Raw genomic sequence first — 15,128 nt, 5'->3', positions numbered from 1 at the left:
TCAGGGGTGGATTATTTTTGGTACACATTTGTCGGTATTAGTGTCTTCTACCATGGGGGAATATACTGTTTGATTCCTATAACTCTGTAGTATACATCTTATTTGAACTAGGTCAGATACTATCACAACTAGTAGTTAAAGTGAGCCTTAGCTTTTTGAGAATAATATATTTCTATGTAGCTTAGAAACATAATTCTGCTAAGGATTAGACTTGTGGGTATAGATCTAGACAAGATGATAATCCAAAGAAATATGCTGTACATTATTTTGTCAAAAAAGTATTTCCTGGGGATTGAATGTTGAAGTTGTTTAAAAGTTGAAAAGCTGAAGTTGCCTTAGATGCCATTATCAAATCTTTTGACCTGGAGGGGACTTGGGTGTGATTTGAATCTGAGATGAGAGTCTTGCCCTCTTTTTCCATTAAAAGTCAGAAGTTATAAAATCTTCATCTGTAAGAATATGAATTAGGGTGGGTTAGGAGATGGTGTCTATTTGGGTAGCCACTTTGAAAATTTCTAATAAATGCTGTATGAATAGCTATGTTTTAAGTGTTTTTTTATAATTTCCAAATCCACATGGAGAACATTTAATGTTTTCATTTCTCATGACTAAAAATTTCAATTTCAAAGCTTCTTCAATGAAGTAAAATTGATTTTCATTATAGTTTTTTTTGTTTGTTTTTTTGATTCTAACAGATTGTTTCTAGTAAGAAGTTAACTCGACCATTAATTCTCAAAAATGGAAAACCTGCAGGGAAAGGGAGCATCACGGTAAGACAAGGCTTTTGTTAAATTATTTAGAAGAAAGTGGTAACATTATGGCAAGATATATAAGAGGCAGCATGGTGTAGTGACTAGAGAGTTGGCCTCAATACCATGAAGATATAGATTCGAGTTCTGCCAGTGCCACATACTTGCTGGGTGACCTTGGATGAGTCCCTTAATCTCTCAGTGCTTTCAGCAACTCTGAGACTCTTAAGTTGTAGAGAAGGTGCCAATCAGTATTTATAAGAGGGAGTTTCTTTCCAGGAGCAGCTTAGATAAATGAAATCACAAGTCTTTAGGGAAAAAAAGAATAATAACCAACCAAACAAACCACAAGACAGCTGTTTTTCAGTAACATTTTATCATTTTCTTCTAAGCAAATGAAAAAATTTTTTTTGCCAAATAGAGTTGGGCTTCAAATGTTTGGAAAAAGAAAAAAAAAGGCTATTCTTGCCATGTAGGGATTCCTTGATCTCTTAGAACTCTGCTCTGGAAATTTCTTCTTTTAGTTACAGGATGCTTAAGAAACAGGAGCTCAGCTGCGCTGGAAATTTGTGTGTTTGCCATGTGAGACCTGTGCCAACTATCTCCACATGTTCTTTCCTACCTCTCCAGTGCCAGTGGAAATAACATTTCCTGCATAGCCTCAGCCCTGTAACATGACCAGCTAATTGGGAAGTGATACACAAGCTAAGGGGCACATTTTGGCTCTTTAATTTGAGCATACTTTCTTAAACCAACAGACTATATATGTAATTGAAAAGAACACCTCTGTGAAATATTTTGGGTGGTATCTTGAGATGTAGCCATTCCTGTATCCTCTTCTCTCCTCTTCCTATCTTAACTACCCATTCTGCAGAGACATATAACATATGGTCACACATATTCCCAAGCTATCCGTCTTTTACTACTATCTTAGATATTAAAATATACTCCTTTTTTCAGCTTTGTCTATCACTTATTTTCTTTTGTTACAATACATATCTTGTCCAAGAATGGAGATTCTATAAAATGTGGCAGCCATTAAACACCTTCCATGTTCTAGGGATGGTGCTCTGCACTAGAAGATACAAAGAAAAAACTCCATAGTTCTTGCCTTCAGGGACTGTACATTATAGCAAACAGATTTCTAATTTTATATTTTTTATTTTCAAATATCAAAATAGGTCTCTCTTTTTTGAATTACTGGATTATTGGATCTTATGCAGTTTTTGTCAATCTCTTTGTGATTCCCACAGACCTCTCTGTTAAGAACATTGAAAATTCCTCTGGGGAAAACCATGTTACAGTTAGTTTTATTGCTGTGAGACCCTGAGCCACTGAAATTCCAAGTTCATGATAGGATTAGTATTTTCAAGTTCATGAAGTAAAAAATACCATAACTCAATTTTAAGAAGAGTTTTTTGGAGAACTGTCCTTGGTAGTTAGAGGACCTTATAGATAATGATGTAATTTCAGACCTCTACTGCTTGCCTCTCTTCTTCGGTCCACTGATATCTAGACAGTCATATTTTGGGGGGGGTATCATTATTTTTGATAGATCTCTTCTGTTTTTACAGCTTATTGATTTCCATCTCTCTTTCTTTCTCTCTCTCTCTTTCTTTCTCTCTTCCTTCCTTCCTTCCTTCCTTCCTTCCTTCCTTCCTTCCTTCCTTCCTTCCTTCCTTCCTTCCTCCCTCCCTCCCTCCCTCCCTCCCTCCCTCCCTCCCTTCCTTCCTTCCTTCCTTCCTTCCTTCCTTCCTTCCTTCCTTCCTTCCTTCCTTCCTTCCTTCCTTCCTTCTTTCTTTCTTTTCCCCATACAGTAAGGCATTCCTTGTAATAAAGATTAAAAAAATTAAGGATCACATATGTGACTTTATTACCAATTTAAATAAAGTAAAAGTAGTTCTAGTTTAGGAAAATTGATGCCTTCCTCAACAGAAATTTTTCCAGTTGAGATTCAACCGAGCTATTCTGTGTTATTTTAAAGCTTACTTTGGTCTTTCAGTAATTTGTCATTTTCAGTGATGAGGGATCCATCGAAGATTTAAAAAAAAAGCAACAACCCATTTCTTCTTATATCTATAGAGCTTTGGCATTTTATTCTCCATTTTGTACACAGGTGTTTTAGAGTAAAACCTAGCCAGAGCTCCCCCTTTTTTAAAAACATGTTTGAACTCTTCTAAGAACAAACCGTCCAAGTTAAGTTTTTCATAAGATTAAACTTTTCTTAAAATCAGACTTGTTTCTTGTAATGATGTAATGAATTGCTAGATAATCTGAGATTATTTTACAATGTTGTGTTCATATTCTTATGTTTTATAATTAAAATTGATATTCTGTATGGGGTTTCTTTTGGGACTTTTATGTAAAGTGGATATTTATGTCATTTTACGTGGTTTCTTACTGAGATTTTACATTATAAAATGTTTCCCAGTAGATAAATGAATAAAGGGAAAAAAGCAGTTTAGTAAAGCCAATAAATCCATTAATAGTTTTTGACAGTGTGGTCCTTCACCTAAGAAAAAAAGGGAGAAAAGTGTATTTTCTCAACTCTTCTCCAGGGCAAAACTTAATCATTTTAATTTTACAAATTAGTTTTGTTTTTATTGTTCTTTTTGTTTATATTATTGTAGTTATTGTGCATATCATATTCTTGATTTGTTTCACTTCACTCTGCATCAACCCTGAATTCTTCATAGATGTCATTTCTTATATCCACTGCTGTATTCTATTGCATGTAAACAATTTGTTTAGCCATTCCTTAATTGGTGGGGACAACCAGATTAGAAAAAGAATATTGGATGTATTTCCTTTTGTAGTTCATTTAAATATAGTGGGGTTGACACATTAAGAACAATTCTTTGATGTTTCAGACTTTTTTCTTCATTTACCATGGCACACCTTTCCTAAACATCTTTTCAGTACTAGAAAAATACACCTGAGTCCTACAGAGATCCTATTTTTTTTCTTATTTAAATTGTCTATTATTAGATTTCAGCTGAAGAAGTAAAGGATAACAGAGTGGTCTTATTTGAAATAGAAGCAAGAAAACTGGATAACAAGGTTGGTAGAATGTAAAGATTTCAATAATGTGGTAATACTTTCCCTTCTGGAGAGAGATTTGGTTTCAAACAAAGCCTAGTAATGTGCCTCTTGTAAGAAGAACAGAAGGGAGATGAGTTCTGGAATATTGTGATATGTATAAATTGAGTATTGATTAGGTAGTTAATTTCTCTCAGATTCTAATTTTACTTCTGATACGAACTCCACATTTTTTATCTGAACCCATAATCTCTGAGACTTACTATGTGCCAACCACTGTGCTAAATGTTGTGGGTCCAAAAAAGAGAGAGAAAACAATACTTGCCCTCAGGGAGCTTACATCCTAATGGAGGATGTAATATGTATACAAACAGGCATATCAAGGTATATTCAGAGTAGATACGAGGCAATGTTAAAGGAGAAAGCATTAGCAGTTGTTGTTGGTGGTAATGAGGATAAAATGAAATAATAGCTCTCAAAGGCTTTAGAAAATCAGACTACCACCATCACCACCGCCACCAACCCAGAACATGCTCATATCATGGAGTCTCTGTACTAATGGGTAGGAAGAAAGATTTAGGGGCTGGGACAGTAAATGGAGTTAATGAAAGGAGGAAAAGCATCCAGGAAAAAAAACTTAGGTGCCAGTACAATAATTTTCAAGCAAAATATAAATGTAGAGTTTGTGTCGATTTTAGCTGATCAGTTAAGTCACTTTGAGCTCCTGAATTTTTTGTGTTACTTGTTAGCTTATTTGTTTAAAGCAAATAGCCAACAGAGACTACTGTTGTATTCTTTATTATCAAGTTAGCTTTATTTTCTTTATCCATAGACTGAACCCGTGTCCATGTTAGCCAAATAGCTATCATGCATCAGTCATAATGAAGAGTAGGTGATCAATACAAATCTATCATCTCTACTAGAAAAATAGTTCAAAATTTACGCTTTATTCATTGGTGGTCAAAGTAACTATCTTTGTATCAGAAGGATAGCATTTTTTTCAATGTGTGAGGGCAGATTCTTAATGCCATCTGCTCTCTAAGGCAACTTTTTCCTTAGGGAACATCTATCACTGCAAAGAGATTTCTAAGTTTACGTGTTTTCTGGCACATTCGTGGTTGGGGAGGTAGATAGTAGGATTTTTTTTAAAATTTAATTAATACAAATGTATACTTGAGCTGATTCTAACTTCATGTAGCTCAGCACATGTACACTATGGTTGCAGATGGTTTCACTGCTTTATTTTTAGGATTTATTTGGAAAATCTGATCCCTACCTGGAATTTCACAAGCAGACATCAGATGGACAGTGGCTAATGGTACACAGAACCGAGGTAAGTTAGTGGGGTATAAGGGTGAAAATTATGTTTCAGAAGGAAGTTGCTTTCAATGGTGTATCAATATTCTGCCTGTTTTCTTTCTTTTTCTTCCAATTGATATGTTTTCTCTGGACAGAGCTGAGAATTCCAAAACAAACAAACCTTCCACCACTTACATTCTCCAGGAATCAGTTAAGCAGAATCCTCCACACAAGGACTGTACCTGATTAGGACCTGCCACTTTCTACTGTTGTAGCTTAACCTATTGTTACCCAAAGAAAGGATGTGTGCTTTAACTTTCATACTTGATACCAACATTGTCTGTCATGTTTGACTTGAGTTTTCTTGCTAATTAGGCTTGTGTTTATATTTATGTTATTATTATGTATATATACATATACGTACATACACATGCATATATTTAGATTGTTTTTGTCATCGACTGTTATTCTTCTACCTCTTTACTCCTGAGCATTTTCTTAAATTCAGTACCTACCTTAGAAAAAAATAGCCATTGAAGTCCAGACTTGCAAAGGCTAAGCTGCACAAATTATTCATTATACATCCTCCTTAAAATGTATATATGTTTAAAAAAAGTTAGAGGGTATTACAGCATTCAGTACGTCCTCTTATGATTTTTAAGAATTCTAGGGTATATTATAGTCATCTCACAACAATGCCAACCTGTTATTTGACTAGTTCAGATACAGGCAGGCTACTGTTAAATATAGGACATCTCCTTAAAGTGAGAGCTCTCACAGATCAAAGTCAAGTACATAGTTATATATTGGGGAGAAAAAACCTGCACTTAGGTTTTATGGAAGTCAGATTTAGGTAAAAAAGTCTGGTCTATATTTGGATTAATATGTACTAGCCTTTTTTCTTGTTTTCCAGCAAGCAAGGAGATACACTGATTTAGTTGTAATTAGATGAAACAGTGTCTAATGTTGGAAGTTTACATTTCTTTTTTAACTCATTTTTTCCCCCTACATGTAAATGGTAATATATGTCTCCTGACTGCCATCTTTATTACCCTTAAAAGTTTTGTAAGGAATGAACATACTGCCCCAATAGCTATTTTTTCTTCATAACATTACCAGACTGTGTTTTCTATGTATGGTTTTCATAGAGGTTGAAAAATAGATCCCACTTTGGATTTTCTTTTAAGAAAAGCATGAAAAGTTCAGCAAACAAAAAAAGGAGGATTAATAGTTGCATGAAAATCAGTAGTCAGTTAATCAATAAACATTTTTGAATTGTTTACCATGCATTAGACACTGTACTGAGTGCTGGAGATACAAAGAAAGCCAAGAAGCAATCTTACCCTCCCCCCTTTTCTCCCCTCCCCCACCGTGGAACTTATAGTCTAATGGAAGAGACAACATATAAATAACTAGATTAATACAAGATACAAAGAGAGCAGATGGAAGAATCTGAAAGGGGAAAGTGCAAGCAAAGCCGATTTGATTAAGTTGGGGATTGTTTCTAGTCAATCTTTTTACATTCCTTTTCCGTTTCTTTTCATAGGTCATTAAAAACAATTTGAATCCTGTTTGGAGACCTTTTAAAATTTCTCTTAACTCTCTGTGCTATGGTGATATGGACAAAACCATTAAGGTAACGTGAATGTTGTCTGTGTTCATTCTTTTTGAAATGTGAAGCAATGTATGAAAAAGTAGGACGTATGTATGTATAACAGATATCTATGGAGCAGGATTCATATTCGTATCTAGAGAATTCCAGAGGACGAAGCTTGTCTCCAGGGAAGTGAATCAAAGAGTCTGAAATAATGTAGCATAGCCTTTTATCCTTATCTCTACCAATTCAGTGTCATAAACAGTTTTTAATTTCCCTCCCTGTTTCTAATGAAAAAAAATCCAGCTGTTTGGTTAGTCTTTGTATTTAATTAGAATTCTCTTGCTTTGAGTCCAGGAACTTTTTAAGTGTGTACTCTGTTTTAACCAAGGTGAAGCCCACAGCCCAATATTCAAGAAATGAGGGAGGGTTTTGATATTTCCATTCATCATTTTCAAAAGAAAGCACAATTATCTCATTTATTTAGAACTTTAGAATAGTAGGATGAGTCTATAGGATAATCCAAAAGGAAGAGATTGAGTGATGTCTGTCATCCTGGGATCAAGGCTGCATAAACTCTTATTAAAACTGAATGACACAAAAAAGTAAATTAAATTTAGAGTTCTCTTTGTGCATTTCCAAGGATGGTTTTTCCCCTCACTCAGAAAGAACTACAAAGTAGTTGTAATGTTGCAGTTAATTTGAATAAAGCAGGAGTGTATAGATTTGGATGCTCCATCTTGGATTCATAAACTTTTGTCTTGCAGAGAATATATTTTATTTCTGAAGCATTTTAGCCACCACTAGGAGTAATAATCTAGAAATAAAAGAAAATCCATGAAAACAGCTTAAAATGCCTATATGCAGCATTATATCTATTGAGTTTTTACTGTTTCCTCAAATATAAAAACTTGGGGCTCCATCCATAGGACCTGAGCAGGCAGAGAATATTGGAGCTGCCCCAATTATGACTCTTGTTTTTAATTTCTAATGGTGTGTTAAAGATTAAATAATGCTTTTAAACTTTTCTGCTCACAGTGGCATGCTTAATGGGCTATTTTATTATAGTAAGTAAACTGGTTTTCTGAGCTTTCTCTAGTGAATGCCTCTCTTCATTTCAAAATCCCTCAGTTTGTGTGTTGACAAAAAATGCACAAACTGACTGCCTACATTGTCAGTTACATTTCTTCTAAATTGTGCGTGTATGTGTGTTTGCAGTGAGTCTTAGGAAGTTTTATAGATCTGCAAGTCTTTCTGCTTTGAGAACTAACAGAAATGAGCAGTTGAGGGGTCGAGGAGGACAAGCTGCTCTCGAAGTCAGCAGTGACTTCTGTACCCTATGAACTTGCCAAGTGTTGGGCTTTTAGCATGTATCATTGCCATAACATCAAGCAGACAGAAGGAGAAAAAATCATGCATGCTTGCCACCTTTCCAAGAATGTGAATGCATCATATGTTGTGGAGCTGTGTGGTATGGGGGCTTCTTTATATATTTCTATATGTCTGTCTTTGTGTATGTGTGTGTGTGTGTGTGTGTGTGTATTGTGCATGTGTTTAAATGTTAAACTCTAAATTTTTCAAATGCTACTTCTGGTTGATTGGCTGGTTGTTGTCCTTCATTCTCAGAGGACCAAAATGACATCACTATGCTAAGTCAAATTATAGGGCTTCTGACTGTGGCTGATCAGACCAATATGAGCTCAGAATGCTCCACCATGGGTTGGGTACATGTGAACATTTGGGGTGGATTCTCTAAATTTGCACATCTCTTGTTTCTTTTGAGCTACTTCAGTTGTGCTTTGTTCATAAAGCACAGCGCCTTCTCTGATGTGGGCATGCCATGCTGCTTGGTCCTGTGCCAGTGTCTCCCATGTCAATTCCAAAGTTCTTAAGAGGGACCTTGAGAGTGTCCTTGTATCACTTTTTCTTCTTATTGATAGACACCAAGTAATGACGTGATCCATGCATTTTAAAGGAGGAATCCTATGGCGTTATCTTCACTGTATTCCAGTGAGTGTCACAGTCATGTCTGCACCTCTTCCTCCCCTGCCTTTTTAAAAATGAATCCTATGCCATACATAGAAAGACTCTCAGGCCTGAGTTCAAGGCCCAGCTTTACCATTAATTAACCGAGTGATTTTAGACAATTCACTTAACCTTTCTAAATCTCCGTTCTCCCTTGATATGAAATGGGGCCTGTTTGCCTTGTCTACCTTACAGGTAGGATAAGGATATTAGAAAACATTGTATAAGTGTTTTGAAATCAGAAGGTGCTAGACAAACATAAAGTATAAATTGAGGAGAGAAATTAGAATGTGCCATGTGCACTGATTATAGCCAAGGATCACAACCTTAAAAGAATTTTTTTGGAGAGAAGTTAACCTCTAGGGGAAACTAAACATATGAGCAATTACTACTCCTTTATAACATTTTTCTTCTGTAAGTTCTTTTCTTTCCAAAGCTTGTGTGTGAAATAGCATTTGCATGTACATGTACAATGTGAAATTTTGTTCTAAAAGTTCCCACTATTGGAAAATAACTGAAAACTTATTAAGTTTGTTTAAAATTAAGATTGTATTATATTTTGTATTTCTGTTTTTAGGAAAAGCAGGAAGCTTGAATTAAAGTCATTCATTTTCCTTCCACTCTAAAGTTTTAAGAAAAAAGTAAAGATTTGGGGCTTGGAAATAGAGTAAGTGGGGCAGAGCAGGCAAAATGTTGGAAATGATGGTGGTTCTAAGTGTTAGAAACATCTTTTTCACTTTAAATATCATTATGTGAAGTCATCAGTTGTTGCACATTACAAAGTCAAAGATTTAGTGCTGTAAGGCACCATCAAAGCCATGTAGTCCAACCCCTTCATTTTACAGATGGGAAACTAAGAAATAAGGTAAGTGACTTGTCCAAAGTTACACAGGCTATTAAGTGAGAAAACCAGAATTTAAACATAAGTCTTCAACTCCAAATCCAGTGTTCTTCCCATGGTAACATGCTGCCTCCTTTTTTTATTTTCTATGTTTTCTTAGTCTCCTACAGGGAGGTTTAAGTTAGGAATGAAAGACCTCCTGGTAAGATAGATAACCATAATTAAAATGAAAAGAAAAAAATTATTTAATTTGGCTCTTGTAGAGCAGAAGTCACAGAAATGTTGGGGTAAAACTGAATAGCTTTTCAACTAAAGAATTTTTGTGAGGACTACATATCCTAAGAGAATTCAGAGGTTTTCAAGGTGGTATTTCTTTTCTTTTCTTTCTTTTTTTTTAGTCAATCAGGGTTAAATGACTTGGCCAGGGTCACACAGCTAGTAAGTGTTGGAGGCTCGATTTGAACATGAGTCATCCTGATTCCAGGGCTAATTCTCTATCCACTATGCCACCTCACTGTCCTTACTAGGCAGTATTTCATAAATTACAGGTCAGATACTATAGAATCACTATAGGAGAGACCTTAGTGATCATCTAGGCCTGCATTCTCATCCTTGTTTTTATTAATGCATAGAGTTGAAGATCGTTTCATCCTTGTTATGTTCTAAAACAGGGTAGGTGGGAGGCCTCAGCTTTTTTTTTTTTCTTGAGGCAGTTGAGGGTTAAGTGATTTGGTCAGGGTCATACAGCTAATAAGTGTCTGACACTGGACTTGAACTCTGGTCCTCCTGACTAGAAAGCTGCTGATCTAGCCGCTGTGCCACCTAGCTGCCCCTTCCTCTGCAGTTCTTTCTGTTACAAGGATAGGCCTTTTCATCATTTCCTCCTATTCTGAATTTAGCAAGGCTAAGAAGGAAAAACTCAGAGTAAATCTATAACTTGGAGTTCTATTTAATGCAAAGGAGGCAGCCTTACTTACAGTCAGAGGAAGTGGAAAATGGAGACCCTTGGCTATTGGAGTGCAGCAGAGAGATGAAAGCCAAGGCTAAGGCACTTAGTATCTTCCCTGTCAAAAGCTTTACCAGCCTGAGTTGCACCGATGAAGAACAAATAACAAACAATTGAGATAGCCCATTCATTGATTTCGGTGTGGTTCTCTGGCTTTTTTTCTTTTTCCTTTTGACAGTTTGGATTCTCAGTGTGACACTAAGAAGGCCTTAGGCAGTCTAACTGATATTAGATAAGTCTCACTAGGGAAAAGCCAGTGAAGGGGAATTGTTCATTGCTCAAGGTTTGATAGTAAAATAGTGTATGAAAATACCCCAACATTCTGACTTTGCCCCTGCTTTCCTTGGAAGTAATGACTTTTTTGTCTGCTGCCACAAGAGAATTCAGAAAAGGATAGAAAAGAAGATAAAAATCAGCTCATTTTGCTACTTGTTAAAATTTTTGAAAAGATTTTTAGAGGGAGAGGGGCATTTTTAATTATATTTTAAAAAATGATCCAAGTATTTTACTTACCTCTGCTCTCTTTGTCTTTGTACTATGGATGATTGAGATAGGTGAGTAGATGCCTTTTCCATGGAAGCCGTATCCTACTAGTTCAGGCTATGTGTGTCAATAATTTGGCAGGGAGCATATTTTAAATCTCTTGATTTTGTTAGTCTAATGCCTAAATGCAAAGTTTTTGGCATCCTAAGAGGTAAAGGGTAGGTGTTATCAGATCACATTTATTCCCATATGACCTTGTTAATCAGAAAGATGTTGATTTTTATTTTTAATTATGCTTATTTTCAGGTAGAGTGTTATGATTATGATAGTGATGGCTCACATGATCTCATTGGAACTTTTCAAACCACTATGACAAAACTAAAAGAAGCCTCCCGAAACTCTCCTGTGAGTAACTTTTTGAATTTGTACATACCTCTTTTATTTTTAAATAAATAAATTTTTCGTTGGGGTTTTTTCTGTCAGTGTGATAGAAACTCAGCATGTACCTTCCATATAATTACATAGAATACTTTAAATCTTTTTAAGTCTAGTAAAAGAACACGAAGTGTGAGTTGGTATTCTTGCTTTATATTTAATTTTAGAGGTTCAGTTTCATTTGGCTACGAATTGTAGTTATGGCCTAGTAGAATTTTTGTTCTTTTAGCTCAAGCCAGGGGGATGCCATTTTCTTTATAATGCACTAGAATCTGATTTTTGAGGTGGATATAAAACATAATCTATAAATAAATACCATCTAAAAATAATATATTCTATATATTAGTATAATATGTAGAAGTTCTTGAATATTTATTTTATCTTGTTTTATGACTGAGTATTTGCAAGGCAATATTCACAGCACTGATGGAGTTTTCAATCACAAAGTATAACAGACTCTGCATATAGAAGGCAGAAGAAAAACATTTTATTCAGACACTAGAAAGCCAAATATGTCATAGTAGCCAAAAAGTCAATACACATTAGCACTGCAGGAGACAAAGCGATTCCCAAGCCTCCTCCCCCTGCTGGGGTCTTCCCACAAACAAATACTCAGGAGCCTAGCTGTCTGCTTGCCTGTGTCCTCTCTTTCTCCACCTTAACTGCTTTCACTCACTTTCTCTCAGTTCTGCTCAACCCTTCCTTTTCCACCCATTCAGCAAGCTCCTTCCACCACATGTGATGTAGGTTTCCATGTGATTTAAGCAGGTCACATGGGCCTATTAATGAATGGGAAAGATCTTCCCATTTAAATTACCATTACATTGAGTAGTGACTTTTAGGTAACTTTCAACAAGGAAAACCTTTTCATACAAAAGCATTTTTTAGAAATATCTATATAACTGGGGACATGAGATTTGTAATGTAGCTGGGGTAGATTTTCCCAATATGCATTCTTTTCTGTCAGAGCTCTGAATGAAGGAATAAATGTTTTTGGTTGTAAAAAGCAAATTCTGATGTTAGTTTCCCCTCTTTGATCTTGGGTCATTTCATCTGAGGCTCAGACACCAGTAGCCAAGGCAGAAGTGCTTTGAAAAGAGGAAAAAGTCATTTGGAACCAGTCAGGCTTTATGTGATGCTATTGACTTGGTGGCCAGTGATGGAGTACATTGGTTCTATGCTACTCCAGTGTTTGTGAGCACTCCCAAGTGACCCTGGTAGAATGTATTAGACTGAAAAGTATGAGGTCTTTTTGTCACATCACCCTATGCTTTTAATTAGTTGTTATATATTTGCGAACGCAAGTTTTTCAAACTGCATCTTTCATACAAAACTGCTTCCAGCGATAGAAATCTTTTGAGAATTTTTATCATCAGTGAGAAGTGCAGATCTGAGATAATGTTATATCTCTGTAAATAAGTGGTTGTTTGATATTACAACAGTTAGCAGTCATATTTCCTGCTGAATGTCCAAGGCCAATATTTTGCTGTTTCATTTATAATCTTTGGATTTTTTTTAAACTAGGACCAAAAAAAAAAAAGACTTAAAGGAAGCATATGTTCAGATTATGTTTACTCCCTCTTCTCCTCCCCTCACATGAATTTCAAGAACTTATTGTGGTAGGTAGAATTCTCAGGACAAAGATAATTTTGATTTAATGAGACTTTATTTGTACTAAAAATGTACTTAAATTGCACTTTATTCAACATTTTATTGTCACCAAAAGTCTTTTAGGGACACTTTTGGAATTTATCCTATAATGGTAATTGCTGTTTGTAATGATGGTTTTGAGGCATAATCAAGATGCTGAAGTGTCTGTCTTTTGGACCATGAAGACAAGATTAAATTTCATTTAACATCACCTGAATGTTTAGTGTATTTCATCGTATTCCAAAAGTCTGAAAAATGGTAATCCTCATTAACCAAAGTCAGTTTCCTGATTAAACTAATGGTGCCATCATTCTTTCAGTCACCCAGGTTTGAAATTTTAGTACTGTCTTTTATACCTTCTTTATTATCATCCATATTGAGTAGCAAAATCTTTAAAACTTTACCTCTAGACTGTCATGTGAGTTTTTCTTCTCTCTATTCCCGCTATCACTGCCCTAGTTTACATCCTTATTACCTATCTGGTACCTGCTTAGGGCAGCTAGGTGGTACAATGGATAAAATGTTGGGCCAGAAGTCATGAAGATTCATTTTCCTGAGTTCAAATCTGGCCTCAGACACTTACAAGCTGTGTGACTGGGCAAATTACTTAACCCTGTTTGTCTTAGTTTCCTCATCTGGAAAATGAGCTGGAAAAGGGAATGGCAAACCATTCCATTATCTTTGCCAAGAAAACCCCAAATGGAGTCTTGAAGATCTGTCAGGACTAAACAACAAAAATCTCCTTTAGACACTGTTACATTCTCACTCATCTTTTTTCCTCTACATTGTTACCTGTTTAGTTCATCCTGTATATGTCTAAAACTGGTTTTAACTGTCATCTCTATGCAGAGGACTTAAAAAAATGTGAACACATTGTGAGAAACGATTGTTTCATTCTTTATTCTTGTATTCTCAGTGTCTAGCTCATTGCCTGGCATATACTAGGTGCTTAGTAATGTTTGTGGATTGATTTTTATTTTGTTATTGTGGTTCAACTTGTGCAGTCTACACTATTATAGCTCTAATCTCTGCTTAGAACCTTTACCTGTTCCCTATTGCTTATCTAATAAAACCTAAACCCTTTAGCCTGGGAATTTGGACTTAATTTATATTCAAAACCCTTGCCAACGTGGTCTTCTCTCACTTGTTTTTGTTTGTTTTAGCAAGGGAGTCAGTTTTATTCCCTGGGTATATCTGAGGAAGTAAATGAGGTCCCACATAGGAAGAAAGCTAGGGAGATTAAAAAACAAATTGTTGGGGGTGTAAGCTCAGTTCCATGTGGACAGTCTCGGGTGGGTAAAGGTGAGGACTTCTAAACCTTAGAGTTCTCATGAGGCCCCCCAGGGAACAGGAGGGAATTGAGATGTGAGACCGGGCTATCTCGTGCATTTCCGCCTCTTCCCGTGGGAAACGTGCTGGGAGAGAGCATCCCCGCCCTCGAGATTGGCCTGGGGTCTGAGCACACCTATTGTTGTCTAACAGGCACAGTATTCAGGTGCAAACTATGCGGTGGGAGAGCTTAAGTAGGGTCAGGAAAGCCTGAAGGCGCTCTTAGCGCTGAGGGGCCCTTAGAGGACAGAAGGCCCCTCTCTCCTCTCTTCTCTCTTCCCTCTCCCCTCTCTCCTTCTTCCACTTCCGCTTCCAATCTCTTACTGTAAGATCTTTGCCTCCTTGGGAGATTCCTCTCTCCTAAGGAAGAATTCCCCCTGCACATGTAACCAAGACCCTGAATAAAGCCTAACCCTTGTTTGACTCTGGAAAGTCTCTTCTCTCATACGTTTATCCGGTTTGGCCAGCCGAAGACCTGCGATAGGTAAGGTAAGACTCGGGTAGCCCTTAGGCCTCTAGGCCTGACAACAAATCACACTGGAAAAAGAGAAGAGTTGAGGGTGAGAAGTAGAACATGGTTTCTCTGATCTAAAAGTTGGGAAGATTCTTGGAAGAATACAGGTTGGAGAGATGTGGGAATCTATTGAGGAAGAGGCCCCCAAAGTGAACCATGAGGGA

The 15,128-nt window shown here is 36.4% G+C and overlaps 1 protein-coding gene across 3 annotated transcripts in view; it reads left to right on the top strand.

Moving 5' to 3' along the window:
- Nucleotides 1-15,128, top strand: part of CPNE3 (copine 3) — a 55,141-nt gene that overhangs the window by 25,455 nt on the left and 14,558 nt on the right. For all 3 annotated transcript variants that reach the window (XM_072603629.1, XM_072603630.1, XM_072603631.1), the window contains 5 exons: nucleotides 696-770; nucleotides 3,738-3,809; nucleotides 5,038-5,121; nucleotides 6,634-6,723; nucleotides 11,343-11,441. In XM_072603629.1, the coding sequence (XP_072459730.1) occupies nucleotides 696-770; nucleotides 3,738-3,809; nucleotides 5,038-5,121; nucleotides 6,634-6,723; nucleotides 11,343-11,441 (420 nt within the window). The remainder of the gene's footprint in view (nucleotides 1-695; nucleotides 771-3,737; nucleotides 3,810-5,037; nucleotides 5,122-6,633; nucleotides 6,724-11,342; nucleotides 11,442-15,128) is intronic.

Source organism: Notamacropus eugenii, chromosome 4 (genome assembly GCF_028372415.1).
Source record: "Notamacropus eugenii isolate mMacEug1 chromosome 4, mMacEug1.pri_v2, whole genome shotgun sequence".
Taxonomy (NCBI): Eukaryota; Metazoa; Chordata; class Mammalia; order Diprotodontia; family Macropodidae; genus Notamacropus; species Notamacropus eugenii.
This window is presented reverse-complemented; position numbering and strand designations above follow the sequence as displayed.